Source organism: Mytilus galloprovincialis, chromosome 1 (genome assembly GCF_965363235.1).
Source record: "Mytilus galloprovincialis chromosome 1, xbMytGall1.hap1.1, whole genome shotgun sequence".
Lineage (NCBI taxonomy): Eukaryota > Metazoa > Mollusca > Bivalvia > Mytilida > Mytilidae > Mytilus > Mytilus galloprovincialis.
In genome coordinates, this window is record NC_134838.1 from 9,772,271 (window position 1) to 9,792,223 (window position 19,953).

The window sequence follows — 19,953 nt, forward strand, 5'->3', positions numbered from 1 at the left end:
ATATACCGTCATCAAATATTATTCTGCAACGATTTTAAGGATTGTATACTACTTTACCGATCATAAAGTGGGATGTTCTTTTTTATGCGTTTAGATAGATAACGTCATACGACTCATTTATTGTATAAAACAAAAAGCATCGTGGTAAAATGACATATGTTATAGATAAGGCAGATTTTAAACCGAAATGAAAATAGAAGACCGACGTGTTTGTTGGGCAATCCATATTTTCTTCAGTGTGTTATACGACAAGAAAAATGTTTGAATATACATTATTTGACATATATACCGTCATCAAATATTATTCTGCAACGATTTTAAGGATTGTATCCTACTTTACCGATCTTAAGTGGGATGTTTATATGCGTTTAGTTAAAGAACGTCATACGACTCATTGTGTGAAATAAAACTCATTTATTTCTTTATAATCTAGAGATAAACTTAAGAAAAACTGTCCAGTTACAATAAAATAACAAATGAATTGTTACCGTGTATAAAAAGTACATGTAATATTGTAAATAATTAATAGAATTTGTTTTATAAAAGAAGGATTCTATGTTTTTTCTGAGAATCTAGATAATGGATTATATTCCTCTCACTCATTACACCAGAGTGGCAAAAAAAAAAACCCAAAAAGGACATTAAATACACAAGTCGAAAATGAATTGACAGCTGAGCAAAGTTTCATGTTTGAAGGTTGTAAAATTCGTGGATTTTAGTTTTCTGGAAAAAAAAGTCGAGTGAAGAATATGAAACCATTAGAAACTACACTAAATAACCTGCGATCAACAAGTTAACTATCATCAAAAGTGTAAAATTTTATTCTTTTGAAAATTAAAAGCAAGCCCAATAAGGTTTTTTTTAAGATATTGATATAAGAAAAAACAAAGAAAACAAAACATTAGAAAATCAATAACTTCTTTCCTAACGTATGAAGTCAATATCTCCAAGCATGACGATAAAAGTGCAAAACACTGACTAAACTGTTATTTTTCTAAATTCAAGGGCCATAACTCTGCAAAACAACCCAACATCAGTCATAAAAATAAGAACTTGATCTGAAATTTGTCATAGTTATACCAAAGATAAAAAATTTCAAATCAATATCTCCTCATAATTCTTATACGATAAAACAAAAATCTATTTGGGCTTACTTTTTTCTTTTTCAAAAGAATTAAATTCTTCAATTCGAAGTACATTTATAGCATATTTATTTTTATGTGTAACCGTTTGCTTTAAGTGACAATTTTACGGCCCAATTAATACCTTTGATGATAGTTAATGATCTTAGGTTAATTACTGTCATCACTTCTGATTTTATGTGGACAACAACTTAAATATTAACTTTGCAATGTCCCTCAATCGAAACAATTCGTAAGCAAAGCATATATCCGAAAGCGATTATTTATTAAAAAAATAATCAGTGTTGTCATTCATGAAAGACGATTTGAGTGAAAAGGAACACTTGATGTTGCAATGTCACATAAATTAATGTAAAACAACGGTTGATTATTTTCAAAAACCTTTGTTTCTGATGGTTTCATATTCTTCAGAAAGTTACAATCCATGAATTTAAGAACCCACGAACATGTAACATTTGCTCAAACCACGTAATTGATACCCACGAATATAAATATTTTCACAGTATACGATATGTCTGTGTCTAAACGTGTTTTTGCCACGTCTTAGATTGTGGTTTACAATCTACTTCGTCTGATCTGTTTAGTACCGAACGTGGCCTATTCCCGAATATGACTGTTTTGCCGAGTGTAATTTCGCATTGCTATACGACGTGTCTCGGTATTCAAACATCCAACTTTCATGTATTTAGTTATGACGTTTCTTTTGTAAGCCTGGTTCAGTATTGTATTCTGTCTTATCGTATGTGCTATAATTCTGTATTTTCGGTAAATTTCACAAATGTTTTATGTATCAGTATAGTTGACTTACTCGTGGTTCTTTTACAGTTATTTTATTTTATGTTGTTTGTTTTCAAGTGTGTTTACTGTTTGGTCTTGTCTTATATTTCAGTAATCCTGTTTTTATTTTCTATATGCATGTTAAAGTAAGATAATAAATCAGCTATTTCGTTTATATGATTTAAAGTTTAAAGCTACTTTATGCACACATTTTTGTTTGTTTATACACAGTTTTGATTTTAAGAAAAACCGACATGGTTCGAAAATTCAAATAACAACATTAGAAACACAATTCCATTTTAATATTCTTGTTAGAAAATACTTAAAATAACATCATTACAAACTCAATCCAAATTTTATACTCTTGTACGTGTCTACAAAAAAAACAAATCTATTATATTCTGTAAAAAATATCTGTGATTATATAAACGTAAAAAAATACTTCTTTTTTGTGGCTTTGATACATTCGAGCGACGCACAGTTTATACTTCGTTTGTGTTGCACTGATGTACTGTCGTAAATTCGTGGGAGGTGTTATTCTGTGGTTTGATTGATTGATTGTTTAACGCCATTTTCAACACTGTTGTGCTATTTCGTGGAGGTCAGTCTTTATTGATGGAGGATGCCGGAATATCCAGAGTCAATTAAGATTGGAGTCAAGTGCACCTGCCCCGTGCGGGATTCGAACTCACAACCTCAGTGTTGACTGGCTAGTAATACTAGTGACCACCAGACCACCGGGGTCCCTTGTTATTATGTGGTTTACATGTTGTATTTTACTATTCTACTATTTATTTATGACCTAGGTGTTCTTGAGTTTATTTGTTCTGTTTTCCTGTCACGTAATGTTATCATTTTAGCGATATCTTTAATATTGTCATATAAGCGGGAGCTTTGGCTTGCCATCAAACCAGGTTCAATCTACCATTTTTTCTAAAAATGTCATGTACCAAGTTAGGTATATGGCAGCTGTTATCAAATAGTTCGTTTCTATGTATGTTGGCGTTTGTTTTTGTTGCAGTGCATGGTAAATTCCGCATATGACTTTCATCTGTTTTGGTGGGTTAAATTTACTACTTTTCAGAAATTTCATAATATATAAAAACCGTGATATTGATAACAAAAGATTTATATTTCTTGTTTTATCGTCAATTTCATTCTTTCAGCATTTTTTGATATGGGCCTTTCTGTGAAAAACATCACGGGATAATCTCTTTGATTACAATACAGCAATCGTGTCACCAATATCAATCTTTATATTTGATTTTAATTTGATCGACTAAATATGTCTTATTTTCATTTCATTAGTTTATGTCATCATCGATATCGAGAAGACAGTATCAAAATATATTCCAGGTAACAAACATTTGCTTGTATGTGACCCAGTATGGAAAGATCTTGTTCACGACTACGAAAAGAAAAATTGTATGTTCAATGGCAAAGACTCCCACCGGTTACATAATAAGCTTTCATTACTATGTTGAATTATTTTAAAATGTGACATATTAAAGGCAATTTCTGTTGTTTGTTATGGACATTAAACATGACATCAAATATGTTTCAGATATGATAATGCTTAAATATATTGGATATTTTTTTCATTTTCATTGATACTAATTTGCATGCTGTATAAAGTAGTGTATTCTTTCCACGACTCTTTTCTAATAAAATTGAGAATGGAAATGGGGAATGTGTCAAAGAGACAACAACCGGACCAATGAGCAGAAAACAACCGAAGGTCATCCGTTATCTTGTATATTATAAGAGCATAAACCTGAAGCACGGGAAGGCACTCTACTGTCACCACACGGCACTAACGACAAACTGTGTAAAAAATAAAATTGGGAATGGAAATGTTTCATTTGGTTGTGTAAGGTGTATACATACTCAGTTATTCGTCCAGTCATAGTTGGTATGCACGCATGGGACGATTTAAGAAATACATAACGATCAATTTTTTTGCTTTCCTCATAAAATTGAATAAAAAAAGCTCTTAGGATGCATGACATTTATAACGTGTTGTTTTCAATTTTTTAAGTGTGATAGCATGATCAATGTTTTCAATAAAGAAATGTTGTAAGACTTCTAATGATACTGCTAAATATCAGAAACTCAAGAACGTGGATGTAAACAACTAAATGTCACCCTATCGTCTTCAACAGCGAGATAAAGCCATGACATAGCGTGTACTATAAAATACTCCTGTATAACTAACGAAACCTAAATTCAAACTCACAAAACCAACGGCATGCGCTTTACAGAACAATAAACGACAAATAAATGTGACAGGGAGTCACAAATACTGACTTTGAAAAAGCGTATACAGAATGTAGTCTGGCTAAACATTGTTAGTCAGCGATTAGCCCTAATACCATGAAACCAATATCTTGAAATTTCTGTTAAAAGACTTGAATCGTTAGATTGGCAAGAAGCACAAAACAACTGGTTAAAAGACAAAAGATACACAGTACCGATCTCGGAGTACTTGCAGTTACGGAAAACTAGTTCAAAGGCTATAACAACTGATACTCAGCATACTTTTAACGAATGACGTGTAAAGACACCTTCAGCAGTGAATGTTGGAAAAGCATGATATTATGCAAAATCAAAATATAAGTATAGATAGGGTGAAGGACTATAAGTGTTTATTACTTTGTAGCAATATATGTTTATACTTTCAATGCTTTTATAACAAAATCAATGTTAGTACCGAAAAAAAATATTCAAAGATCTTACCACAGTGTTAAATTATTAAACGTTAAGAAAAGGCCCAGGAGGTTCACATAGATTGTATTGTAATTTACGGGTTCTATGAACAACACAACTGCAAAATGTGTGACTATTAGTTAATGCAGTTACCTTATGATGGTATGAATAACATCAATGGGAAAAAGCCCAACATCTCAAATTAACTAAGTTGTCATCTTAAGATCACTATATGCTATAATGTATTAAGCAGTCAAGCTTTTAATTACCTTTAGTCTAGAAAAGTTGTGAACAAAATCAAGGGAACACTTCCAGCAGTTAAATTATATATGACCTCTTGTTTCTCGTTTTTTTATATAGATTAGACCGGTTGTTTTCCCGTTTGAATGGTTTTACACTAGTAATTTTTAGGGCCTTTTATAGCTTGTTGTTCGGTGTGGGCCGGGGCTCCGTGTTAAAGACAGTACTTTGACCTATAATGGTTTACTTTTATATATTGCGACTTGGATGGAGCGTAGTCTCATTGGCACTCATACCACATCTTCTTATATCTATTTGACGGATGGAAGTAGTTTACGTGGCAAAAGTGCTAGCTATGTTTTCAACAATATGGATATCGCTGCCATTATGTAAAAATTATGAGTTTTTCCAAAAAGAGGGGCGACAGATACCAGAGGGACATTCAAACTCATAGTAAAAAATAAACAGCCAACGCCATGCATAAAAAGAAAAAGACCAGTAGACAAACAATAGCACACAAAACACAACATAAAAAATAAAGACTGAGCAACACGAACCCTACAAAAACTGGGTGTGATTTCAGGTGCTCCGGAAAGGTAAGCAGATCCTGCTCCAAATGTGGTACCCGTCGTGTTGCTCGTGTTATTACAAACCCGGTAATAAGTCTTATTCGGTAAGTCACATTCGAGAAGAGGGTACGGGATTGTAGTGACGACATAAGGAACATATCCGTTATCATCTGTGAAACGGATATGCCATAACGGTCAACCAACTCATGATGACGTCAGTAAAACTTTTTTAAAAGACTAAATAGCAAAATATTATGTTTCAAAATTTCTTCTTCGAAAAGCATTCCAATATACGGTTATTATATTCCAAATAGTCGTTAATAGCAACTGGGTCTATATCAAAATTAAAACGGGTCCGATTAATGTAATACCACTTACACAGAGCACTATTATAAGTTAGATATTGCTTGCATATGCATCTGACTTCATATTTATTGATGCAATGCTAAAATATTGCCTACTAAAACGCTAGAACTTTATAAATGCATGGATTATGTCTTGTTATCATCCAAAAGAGTGTATACATCAGGCTGGTTATTTCATGATAAACAAAACTTTATATCGCTGTCCCTCAACATGAGTTTGTTCAACCTATCATGTCCGGATTGTGATTTTTTTTGTAGAATCCAATCAAACATCTCAATCAGAACGATCGGCTATATAATGTCACCTGATTGATCGTGTATTGTATAATAAAAACTGAATCACTTCTATGTTGCTTAAAGTGCCTAACGACATTATGTGAGAGCATGAAACGAATTCGGATTCAAACGACTTAATAGTATTATATGTTTACAAAGAGGCAGATAGTGGTTTCCTGGAAGAGAGACATGTTTTACCCTGTATTTCATCAGAATAGACTTCTGATCTCAAGATTGACTACTTCTGTGTCTTTTTTTGACGCGTGAAAATAAAATGTACCTACTACAGGAAAACATACTAACCACATATATGTGTAATCCTTTAAAATTTCTGGCGTATCTTGCGCATACTAATGCCAAGTTATTTATTCTGGTGAAAGGGAGATAACTTATTTGAACCATGGTCCATTGACCATTGTAGCTGAATTTATGATTACACGTCTTACGCCGCAAGTTCGGTAGAATCAAATTTGGAATCTTGACAATCAATCCTTTAGAAAAATGATTTATTAAATAAATGCAGTCTGTGTGTGTATTTGTAATATTTTAGCCAGTCTTTGCAGGAAATGCTTTTTTTAGAACTTGTTTAGAACTTGTGTATTATTGAATTTCAAAAATTTGTCTTGAAAACCAATAAGGCAATTAAATAATAAAGACTGAAAAATATATCAAATGGTACTAATGAAGATAAACATTTGTCTTCTTTCTAGATATTATTTTCAACTGTGAATCATAAAAACGCCATGTTTATAGAATCAACTACTTTTATTAGGTCAAGAGGCAGTACATCTCTTCAATGGGTACCTTTTTCCTGATTATAAAACCAAAAAAAAAAAAAAAAAAATAGATTAAAGTGACAAATTTGTAATGAAGTGGAAATTTCCTTCATGCAATAGATTACGACACTACTCAAGTTGTCCAGTAAAAAGCCTCTACTTTCAGTTAGAAAATTTCAAATATAACCAACATGGAAAGCTTTTTTTTTATTATAGTTCATCATGTTTATATGACATGATAAGGGTGTGATTAAAGCCATAGTTTGACCCCTGATATTCTCAACGTAAAAGGCATTCTTCTATTGTTTAAAAATTATGCAAGTCCTTTTGATAAATGAAAATATTATATTATTGTATTATCAGTACATTTTAGAACACAAATGTCAGCGTTGATGTCACTTTTACATTACACACATGTTGATAATGACATATTTGAAATAAAAGAACAGTTTCACACATACATGTATTTCTCGCAAAATTAGATATGCACAGAAGCCAATTCCTAACTTAAAATATATTTAGCTGTTCCAACAAATGCACCGCAACTTTTAACTTTGAATGTGGCTGCTATTCTTGAAACCACCACCTTTGGTGTATTGATGGCATTGCATATCCAACTAAGTTAGACATCGCGTGACTTTTGTGACGTATTCTAGCCACCATTTTGTATTATATTTCCCCATATAAAATGCTTCAATAAAGTTTAATTTTCTCATATACCTGACCTGTTTTCTACGTTTTGCGAATCAATCCTTGATATTCAAACATATTTCTATCAAACAATGTTGGTCCTAACAGTTTAATTTCTGATTAAAGTCTGTTACTTAAGACTTGTAAAAACATGCACTTTTCTTGTCATTTCTCCGTTGCCTCCATGCTAAATTACCGATGCCCATGTCTACTTGTACAACAAACAAAGAACATAAAAAACAAACTTTGCAAATCGATTAAGTATATTAAATCAAATATCTGGCGAAGAATACTACTTAAAACAGTTTAATTTCAAGTCAAAGTCTGTCAAACATCGATTAAAAAAAAGGGAATTTTTCGGGATTTTTCAAAATGGTGGATGATGTATATGGAAATGTTGCATCAATCAATAATTTGTATAGTAAGACTTTCCTAGATTATATTAATATTTTCATGCAGAATCTCTGATGTTTCTGTTCGTTTCTCTGGTGATATTTCGATATGATTGATTTCAAAATTTCTTGATTATAAAAAGAATATATTTTAAGTGTGACACGGGAACATTTATTTGACAGATATCCAGGATATACTGTTACCAGAAAATAGTTTACAATAAAATTACAATAAATTTTTTCTCTTCTTTTTTTAACGGTGTTTTTCTGTATATTTTATCTTCCTTAGAAAGATATTTATACATCCCTTTTAGAACAAAAAATGTTTTCATCCCATGAGAAAAAAACATAATGCCCAACAATTAATATAGATAAATATTCTATATCTTTAAAATTTCATCCCTTTACAGAACAGGTGAACTCTGACTTGGGTTATAATGCTACATAACAATATAGTGTCACGTAGACGTGCAAACCAACAGCAACCAGGTGACATTAAACATCCTGTGTATACATGTATTACCAGAGTTTAAATTTTGCGATAAACAAAAGTTTTCATAAATGTACAAATAAACTTTCTCTTAATTTCCCGTTTCAAATCAGAAGAAGTATCTATCATAATAAACTTTAAGAAAATATGAATATTATGAAAATGACTTTAAAAAAATAATTTTTGCTTAAAAAAGGGACGAAAGATACCAAAGGGACAGTCAAACTCATAAATCTAAAACAAACTGACAACGCCATGGCTAAAAATGAAAAAGACAAACAAACAACAGCACACACGACACAACATAGAAAACTAAAGAATAAACAACACGAACCCCACCAAAAAACTAGGGGTGATCTCAGGTGCTCCGGAAGGGTAAGCAGATCCTGCTCCACATGCGGCACCCGTCGTGTTGCTTATGTGATAACAAATCCGGTAAATTGTCTAATTCGGTAGGTCACATTCATGAAAGGGAAGGTAATTGTAGTTACGACGTAAGGAACATATCCGATATCATTTGTGAAACTGTTATTCCATAACGGTCAACCAACTCGTGATGGCGTCCGTAAAATTTACGAAGGGATGATTTCAACTTCACCATTTGGAACTCTTGGTTTAATAGCTTCCTTGTGAGCAGCAACCCTCTATCAAGAAAATCATGATAGGAAATGCAAGCACGGGAATATCGTATCAATTGGGAGATATATACCTCGTATGCAGGTGCTGCTGGAATGTTGCTACTTAGAAATGGAAAGTTCACAATTGGAAAGCTGAAATCATCTCTTTTGTCGTAAAGTTTTGTTTTCAACCGACCCTCATTGTCAATTTCTAGATGTAAGTAAAGATATGAGGCCGACTTAACTGTATCTGTAGTATCCTTTATCGCTAGCTCGATTGGATAGATGCGTTCCAAATAGTCGTCAAATTTTGAATTATTTAGTGAAAGAACATCATCTATATAGCGAAAAGTAGAGTTAAAGGATATTGCTAACTTCTTATCTTTCTTCCTAAGAAGTTCCTGCATGAAGTCAGCCTCATAATAATAAAGAAACAAGTCGGCAAGTAGAGGGGCACAGTTTGTTCCCATTGGAATGTCTGACAGTCTGTTGAAAAACACGTCCTCCGAACGTAACACATATGTTGTCAATCAAGAAATCAAGCATCTTGATAATATCAGTTTCAGAGAATTTTTTGTTCGAATCAGAGTGATCCTTTACAAAGTAAGATTTATCCCTCCCTAAGACAAGATACTTGTATCTGCGTTGGCCATTCTTTTTTACGAAGCAAAGCAATACCAACTCTTTCAATTTGTCTTTTAGTTTGGAATGTGGAATACTAGTGTACAGAGTAGAAAAGTCAAATGTTTTAATACTGTTACAAGATGAAAGAGAGTTAGATTGTATGTACTCTAAAAGATCTTTGGAATTTTTAAGTATCCACATCTGATTCACGCCCCCTCTAGAATAGGCAGTTTAACAATAACTTTGAAGCCCGTCTTTGATTGCTGATAAAATAGATATTAATAATTTAGAAAGAGGTTTCGTGGAGCAGTTGGAATACCCAGCAATATACCGTTGTTTGTAAGGACACTTATGTAGTTTAGGTATCCAATACAGTGATGGCAGATCCAGTTCTTCATCTTTGATTGAAATGCTTAAAATATATTCAAATATTTTTATTTTTCCATAATTATTTTAAAGAAATATTATGATTCAAATTTTAATTCAAATGGATTGTTTTTTTATTTTATAGGAAATTCAACGAGATTTCATTGCATATGATTTAATATTTTTTTTAATTCAATATTTTAAGCTAAATCCAGGCATTCAATGAATCGATATAAAGTTTATCATTTGTTACAAATATTTTATTGTTTACAATTCAACAGAGACGTATACTACGATTGCTCTGATATCAACAATATTGTATACCCTATAATATCTATCGACAGAGTTATCGGTCCTGAATAGGACTGATATAGTTGGGTATGGAAAGATGTACAATACCGGGTAAAGAGGTTAATCATCAAGATCGAGACAGGAAACAATTGCAGACAGGCGGATGTCTATAAATCTATATTCTTGACGCAATGACGTTTCGTTCTTCAATAATTTCATTTTTACTTTCGTTTCTCAGAACAAAGAGCTTTTCGAAATTCGCACACATGTAAACACTGGTATTAATAGATTTGTTGAAATCAAATTCTTAATTTTGAACACAGAAATTCTAATAATATGGTAAGTTCTGAATAAGTTGTATATATTTTTATGAAATCATATAATAATGTACAAATAAAACACTTCATTTGACCTGGTCTTTGTTCAAAACCTATGAAAAGATTTTGTATTACAATTGTATACGTTTTTATCAACATTATTAGAACCAGTCAAGTGTTTATTAACTATTACTTTGACTGAAGAATAGCATATCATTTTTGAAACACAATATCAAATCAGATCATCTTTAAAAAGTAAACGGTATGGTGTCAATTATTTGTTATGTGTACATATATAGATGATCAATGTCGATTCAATCATACTCAGGAAAACCAAACTTTATATTTTAATCAAAACAGCTCCTCTCCTCTTAATAGTTTTTACATTTTCTTCAAAGTTGTGTGTGCTTACACTTATTTCTAGAAGTTAACTTATCACAATGGATCCTCTTGGTAGTTTACTATATTTGCTGGAAAAGTTTTGTGTGCTTGCACGTATTTCTGGAAGCAACGCCCTTTTCGCGGAATATATGTTAATACGTATTAATTGCAGAATGATTGTGCTTCAGATCTATAGGTCAGAAAATTAATTTTGCATGTGCTATCGAGGTTTATATATGATCTCAGTTAAACAAGTACACGATTATCATTGCACATTTCAGTTTTTAAATACGTTCGCAGCTGGTTTGGGGTCATTTAAAAGTGACAGGACAGGTCACAGAATTAAAATAAACAAACATGACACGGGTTATGTTCTCCTCATATATTTTATGATGGTATAATACTAAACCCCCAACGGAAGGGATTGTGCTTGATATTCATATGATGAAGACATAATCTTTCAATCAGTTTAATTGAAGTCTGGAGCTGGCTTGTCAGTAACTTCTAGTAGTCCTTTGTTAATTTATGTATTATTGTCATTTTGTTTAGTTTCTTTTGTTACCTATTCTGATATCGGACTCGGACTTCTCTTTAACTGAGTTGTACTATGCGTATTGTTGTGCACTTGTTTTTTCTACATTGGCTAGAGGTATAGGGGGAGGGTTGAGATCTCAAAAAATATGTTTTATCCCCGCCGCATTTTTGCGCCTGTCCCAAGTCAGGAGCTGTGGCCTTTGTTAGTTTTGTATGATTTTTAATTTTAGTTTCTTGTGTATAATTCGGAGTATAGTATGACGTCCATTATCACTGAACTAGTAACATATTTGTTTAGGGGCCAGTTGAATGACTCCTACGGGTGCGAGAGTTTCTCGTTGCATTGAAGATCCATTGATGCCCATCGGCTGTTGTCTTCTCTATGGTCGGGTTGTTTTCCCTTTGACACATTCCCCATTTCCATTCTCAATTTTCTTTTATTGTCAATAAAATCGGGCGCATGACTGATAGAAACTGCTTCATTTAATAAAATGTATGCACCACCCTGTGTGCCAGTAGCATAAAGGAGGAGATATGATAATAGCCATTATCTGGCCCTGAAATTACAAATGTAGTAAAATGCTTCAATCCAATACAAATAACATTACATGTAGTTCTAAAGGTAAAGGAATGATATTATATTATCAGCACGCATTAGAATAAAAGTGCAGATGGGGCAATATGCGCAATTGTTTCTAATGGTAATGGTAACGTTTTCTTCTGTTGCTCAGTCCATATCGTAAACTTGGATATGCATTATGGCTTGTTTCGAAGATGAGACATTTTCACCTATGTGGTTAAATATTCAGGGAACGTAGTGTGATTCATTTTCCCATAAATTAGCATACCCCGAAAATCCTTTCGTGATGCAACTCTTCGTGGAAAAAAATCCCTTTTTTTCACACTATAAATTCATTGAAAATTTAATACTTTTTATAATTCCATAGTTTTTACATATTTTTTCTATGGTCCTCTACTTTCCAAATGAACACAGATGGTTAAGCTCAGTCACTTGTTAAAAATATAAAATGTCAAATATCACTACACAGAGATTTTTGTTTACACAGACATTTTGTGTTCCTCAGTTCCTCAATTAGAGGCGCATTAGGGATATTGACCCATATTGAAATCAATAGTTCTGATTTTACCAAATATTCCTCTGGAATCTTCATCGGTAAACCTTTCTGAATAAAACTGTGAGTTTTGTCCATTTCTGAAAGAAAATAAAGTTGTTTCAGCACTATGAGGACCTTTTTATCCCTATATTCACTAATATTGAGTACAATGTGTAAGTATTATAATATTGATTTCTTCCAGTATACCTTCACAAGTCGCAATATAGATAAAATATCTAATGATAACCTTTAATTACAATATAAAGACCCTGTTAAAGCATTTGATAAAATTTCTGATGTCTAAAAGTGCATTTTGACTGATAAATTATGAAAAAATGTAGGTTTCATCAAAAACTCTTTTTTCTACTGGAAATCTGGTATTTTCGACCATGAAAACCACTCTAAAATTGTGTGAAAGTCATATATATCATATAATTAAAGCGCAATAAAGTACAAATTTTCAAAACTTGACCTTTAACATAATTCTATTCAAATGAAAAGTTTTTTTCGAATGTATTGCAGTGAAAACCCTTTATCAGTGAGAAATGCCCTTAAGCTTTTAAGTAAACATGATGACATCACACGTATTATGATGTCATTAAATAGCGACTGATAAAAATAATGCTTAGCACTGTTTGCAGTGTTACATAACGAACAGTTGCCTCAGGGTAAAAGTCAAAATGTCGAGTCGAAAAGATCAGTAACTAAGCATTTTTGTTATAATATCAAAACCATAGCAACAGTTTTCATATCAGCATATTTTCATTACCCTGACTTTAATTTCAATTACATAAAAACCATGAATAAAAAATTTAGAGCTTGCCTAATAAAACAAAATGCTTACCAGTAATTCAGATCTTTTTAAAATCTCTTATTTGTCGTCTCAGGTTAAACTGGAATGATATGTCTTAAACTGAAATAAGACAACAAATTTACTCAGGTTGTGTTATCATTTCATTTAAATACAAACTGTATAATTGAGAGGGAAAAATCAAATCCTTGAAAGTTTTATCACAGAGATTCTTCTTTATTGTGGCTTCACAACCTTCATTTTAATCTTTTTTATGAGAAGCAATCAGTAGTAGCTTAATAGCAGAATAGGTGAAGCACTTTGTTTTTAGAAGATTTGACCCTCCCCCTTTTTCACTGAGAAAAGACACTATCTTGTGATTTTTTACTGTGCATTAAAATATATAGCAATTCGTGGTTTTCTTAAAATATGTTTGTCTGTTTAATTGCATGATTTAGTGACCAGCTGCTAATTAATTGTCAAATTATTGGTGTAAAACAATGTATCACTATCGAATTATATTCGTCCGAAGTGTTATTTCCCTGGATTATCAGCTATTCCTGTAGCATATGTAGACTGGGATGATAATGACATAACAATGTCTTTAGTGTGTCATGTTGACTTACAATTTAACAATATTAAATCTTTCCAAAAGAATTTAGTCCCTTTTTCATGTCAATAACATGTTCCAGCGTCTGATGTTAACACAGTTTTTATTGTGCCTAAAAGAAGTGCTCCAGCCCCGTGCCAGTAATACAGTTCAAAAGCGAAAATTGTTGCCGATCTTTATAAATAATGTTAATCTAAAACAGGCTGTGATGACAAGGTATTTATGAAAGACAACTTACCTTCATTTTAACAATTTTCTCTGGTGTACAAGATGAAATCATTCATAACTCAGTCTGACAACTTCAAATATACATCTTATAAAATGGGGCAATATGCGCAATTATTTCTCCATAGGCGGTAATTGTAACGTTTTCTTATGTAGCTCAGGATGCAGCTCTTCGTGGTAAAAAAATTCCTTTTTTTCACACAATAAACTCTTTGAAAATTTAATACTTTGAATACATTTAATAACTACATAGTTTTTACACATTTATTCTTTGGTCCTCTACTTTCCAAATCAACACAAATGGTTAAGCTCAGTCACTTGTTAAAAATACAAACATGTCAAATATCACTACACAGAGATTTTTTGTTTACACAGACATTTTGTGTTCCTCAGTTCCTCAATTAGAGGCGCATTAGGGATATTGACCCATATTGAAATCCATAGTTCTGATTTTACCAAATATTCCTCTGTAATCTTCATCGGTAAACCTTTCTGAATAAAACTGTGAGTTTTGTCCATTTCTGAAAGAAAATAAAGTTGTTTTAGCACTATGAGGACATTTTCATCCCTATATTCACTAATTTTGAGTACAATGTGTAAGTATTATATTGATTTCTTCCAGTATACCTTCACAAGTCTCTACTTTCCAAATCAACACAAATGGTTAAGCTCAGTCACTTGTTAAAAATACAAACATGTCCAATATCACGACACAGAGATTTTTGTTCACACATAAATTTTGTGTTCCTCAGTTCTTCAATTTGAGGCGCATTAGGGATATTGACCCGTATGTGAGGTCACTGCAAACTGAAATTGACCCAACATTTTATACACAGTTTTAGGTAGTTAGATATAAGCCAAGACCTTATGAAGATAATATACCCAAATGTTTATGTTTTGTAGCAAAATATCTTTTGGTGAAAGCTTCCATAGCCAGAAATTAGTAGTACTTTTGCTAATTAATATTCATAATATGTAAATGAGAATTGTACCAGGTGATAATAGTTTGAACTGGACTGGCTTGATATCATTAAAATCTTTAAAACACGGATATTATAAGTTGCCTGTCACAGATTCCTTGTTTATAATCACTCTGATATTTCCATAAAGTTGTAAGGCGGTCAAAATCAAAACAATGAACGCGAATTTAGTGAATTTTTCGTGTTTTCGTGAGTTTATTCTTCTTGAAATAAGGGCATTTTAACTTTACGTGGGAACCTAGAGTTCAACGACTACACATACAAGGTTTGGACATTCAAGTTTCATCCCCACATCCTGTTTTAGTAATGACATTGTCAATCAATTTTCAATACTAAGTTTGCAAATTTGACGTTTCAGCCATTTTAGACTGTATTTTATATTGCAATGTTAAAAGCCTCTCGATTCGATTTTTTAAAATAGCACAGGAACCTTGATTTTTGCAACGACAGTCATTATGTTTCGTTTAAATGGTGTATATTGTTGTGTATATTTATTTTCTGTCCCCGCAACCTGTCTATCACTTAAATTAAAGTTATAACAGATATTTTGTTTCAAAATTCCCTATCATTTCAATATAATTTCCGTGACCCGTTACCTATTTCTTTAGTATATTATTCAAATAAGCAAAGTGGCGTTGATTTCTGGATATGCCACTCGTATGTAAATTTTAATGGAAATATTCTAAAATGAGACCGTTTTGGCATGTTTTTTTTTTTACAGATATGCATGAAATATAGAATGTTTGAACCAGAAGGAAATATTTAATACACAGTTTAAAAAAAAAAAACAAAAAAAACCAAAACCTTATGTCTAAAGCCTCGGTCACACCTTACCGGATAGCTCGAACGGACGCCTAACGGATTTCTTTTTTTCAATCCGTTCATGTCCGTTAGACGTACGTTCTTATCCGTTAGACGTCTATCTATATCCGTTGCATGTCCGTTAAGCGTACGTTTTATCCGTCGGCGTCCGTTCTGTCCGGTGGAAAATTTTGAGCATGCTCAAAACTTTGAACGGACGTCCAACGGATAAAATGTCCGTTGAACGTCCGTTAGGGGTCCGTTTTATACGGTACTCGTCCGTTTCGTTTCCGTTTTGTATCCGTTACGTGTCCGTTATACATCCGCTGGAGGTCTGGAAGATAAATTCACCAACGGACTTCTAACGGACGTTTAACGGATAAAACGGATGTTGAACGGATGAGAAACAGACTTCTACCGGACGTATAACAGATAAAACGGATGATGAACGGATCTGAAACGGATAAATGCCAATTGAAAATTTCGAGTCAGAAATGCCAACTATTGGTATGTCAGATTCCTTAAGGTTCATGAATTCTTATTATTCATAATCGATCTTAGAGTATAGGCACGTCTTCACAATCAAGCAGTTCTTATTCAAGCCAGACACTGCCCTTTGGCGGAATTCTAAAGAATAAACCAACACCAGTTACACAGAAACATTTTGAATATATATGCGATTTATATGTATTATTATTGTCGCCTTTGATTTTTCCGTATATCTTGTTCATCCGTTTTATCCGGTACGCTTCCTTGAGGTGTCCGTTTTATGCGGTACTCGTCCGTTAGATGTACGTTCGACATCCGTTCTGTCCGGTACGTGTCCGTTTCTCGTACGTTGCATATCCGGTGTGTGTCCGTTATGCGTCCGTTACACGTCCGTTTTATTCGGTCAGTACATCAACGGACTCCCAACGGATAACAATTTTGTCAACGGACAACTTTTATTTTCATCCGTGAGGCGTCCGTTCGTGCTATCCGGTAAGGTGCGACCGAGACTTTACGAACTAACATTTTGTGAACTTCTGAAAGATGCTTTTTAACAGATTTGTCAACATTAAGAGTTGACGCATACGTATGATATATGTTATTGTTACACTGGTTTTGATTAGTAACACTGTTTAATGTTAAAACGTTGCCAGGACTATCAAATTCGCGTGAAATCCAATTTACAACCTTACTGTGGTATGCTTATACATACGTTCTGAATAAGTTGTATATATCTTTATGAAATTTCATAATCAGGTACACATAAAACGCTTCATTTGACCTGGTCTTTGTTCAAAACCATTTAAAAGACTTTGTATTAAAACTGTATACGTTGTTACCAACATATATAGAACCAGTCAAGTGTTTATTAACTATTAATTTGACTGAAGAATAGCATATCAATTTTGAAACACATTATCAAATCATATCATCTTTAAAAAAAACGGTATGGTATGGTGTCAATTAATTTGTTATGTGTACATATTTCATCTTGATAATAGATGATCAATGTCGATTCAATCATACTCAGGAAAACCAAACTTTATATTTTAATCAAAACAGCTCCTCTCCTCTTAATAGTTTTTACATTTTCTTCAAAGTTGTGTTTGCTTACACTTATTTCTAGAAGTTAACTTATCACAATGGATCCTTTTGGTAGTTTACTATTTTTGCTGGAAAAGTTTTGTGTGCTTGCACTTATTTCTGGAATACGTTATGTTAATGTTAATACGTATTCATTGCAGAATGATTGTGCTTCAGACCTATAGGTCAGAAAATTAATTTTGCATGTGCTATCGATGGTTATATATGATCTCAGTTAAACAAGTACACGATTATCATTGCACATTTCAGTTTTTAAATACGTTCGCAGCTGTTTTGGGTCATTTAAAAGTGACAGGACAGGTTACAGAATTACCTTTTTCAGAATATAGAATCGTCTTTTTATACTTCCGATGGACAACATTTGTCGTTCAAAATCAACTAATTTACAATGGTTACTCTGATTCGCAGTATTACATTCATTATAAACCCATAAACACTCCATTGATTGTTTATGTTCCTTTTACACCAATCTTTTGTATTAGAATTCCGAGAAATGTACAGGTTATATATATGAATAATTTACAGTGGGTTAAATTATTCCAAATACTTTTAATTTGATTATGATTTCTTGGTAACATGGATAAAAGAGATGTGGGAAATTTGTGAATGAGACACAAATAACCACAAGGTCTCTAGAGTCATCAATATATAATAGTTATCTAAATCTTGTAAAAAGTGTTCAAATATCTTGTAAGTTGTTATTTATAATCGATATCATTAGACATTTAGCCGTATGAGGGTACTATGGTTGATTATCTTTGAGGAAAAACTATCATTTGAGACACAGTAATATTGACGATAACTTTATTCTAAAATATACAACATTGTCAATAAAATCGGGCGCATGACTAATCGAAACCTTTTCATTTAATAAATTAAGTGGCATAAAGGAGAAGATGCGATAATGGCCATTATCTGGCCGCCATGAAGTAACAAATGTAGCTTCAATCAAATACAAATTATATTACATATAGTTCTAAAGATAAAGGAATGATATTATATTATCAGCACGCATTAGAATAAAAATGCAGATGTGAGGTCACTGCAAACTGAAATTGACCCAACACTTTATACACAGTTTTAGGTAATTAGATATGAGCCAAGACCTTATGAAGATAATATACCCAAATTTATATTATATTTTGTAGTAAAATATATTTTGGTGAAAGCTTCCACTCGTATGTAAATTTTAATGGAAAGATTTCAAATGAGGCTGTTTTGGCATGTTTTTTTTTACAGATATGCATGAAATGTAAGATGTTTGAACCATAAAGGAAATATGTAAGACACAATTAAAAAAAAAAACCAAAAAGCCAACTAATGTCTAACGAACTAACACTTTGTGAACATCTGCAAGATGCTTTTTAACAGATTTCTCAAGTATTGTCAAAATTTAGGATTGAGGCATACGTATGACATTATATAAATAACACATAGCTGATATGGTGATAGAGCAGATTGGTACCCCGATAAAACATTGTCAACCGCGGCGAAGCGAAGGTTGACTATGCTTTTGCGAGGAGTACCAATCTGCTCTATCAAAATGTATCATCCTCTCAGCTATGTGTTATTTAATTTATTATACTGAATGTCCTATCATTGTTGTCTTTTACAGATGAATTTTATTTAAAAGTATTTTCTATGACGTCACGTTAATAACAACGTTACGGGTATAAGAAAAATTAACAGAAGTGAAGCTAAATGTTTTATTTTTTATTTTGACAGTCAAATAATAGAATCTGAGCCAAAACGTAGAACTTAAGCATTGTCATTAATAACTTGATGTAAATTCAATTCATTGTCCTTTAAATTATCTATTTTTGATTGGTCTGGACGAGAGGGTGACATTCAAAAAAATTGTCACCCGCTCAGCCATGTGATAGAGTAAATTAACACCCTCGTATTAGCCAATCAAAAATGGCATTTTAACGTGAAGTATAATAAATGTTATTGCTACATTGGTTTTGAGTAGTAACTACTGATTAATGTTAAACGTTGCCAGGACTATCAAATTCGCGTTGAAATCCAATTAACACCATTGCTGTGTTATGCTTATACATTGACACACTTTGAATGTTAGCAACTATTTTACACGCATAATACTTATGAGCACTGCATTGAAAATGGATTCAAGGCAGTTATCAAGGGGTTAAATGGAATTATCAGTTGTTTGAGGTAGAACGAAAGCATTATCTTATTTCCTGAAACTGTTTATAATTTATTTGTGTAAGACAACACTAGGTAAAGGTATATTGCATAGCGAATACTACGGATTGAAATATATCA

At 32.5% G+C, this 19,953-nt stretch overlaps 1 protein-coding gene across 2 annotated transcripts in view; it reads left to right on the top strand.

Annotated features, from left to right (window-relative positions):
* Positions 1-10,323: 10,323 nt before the first annotated feature.
* LOC143065006 (3'-5' exoribonuclease HELZ2-like) overlaps positions 10,324-19,953 on the top strand; it is a 31,900-nt gene continuing 22,270 nt past the window's right edge. The window contains exon 1 of one of the 2 annotated variants that reach the window (XM_076238271.1): positions 10,324-10,660. In XM_076238271.1, the coding sequence (XP_076094386.1) occupies positions 10,658-10,660 (3 nt within the window). In that variant the 5' untranslated portion in view covers positions 10,324-10,657. The remainder of the gene's footprint in view (positions 10,661-19,953) is intronic. The other variant, XM_076238280.1, reaches the window with a different exon arrangement.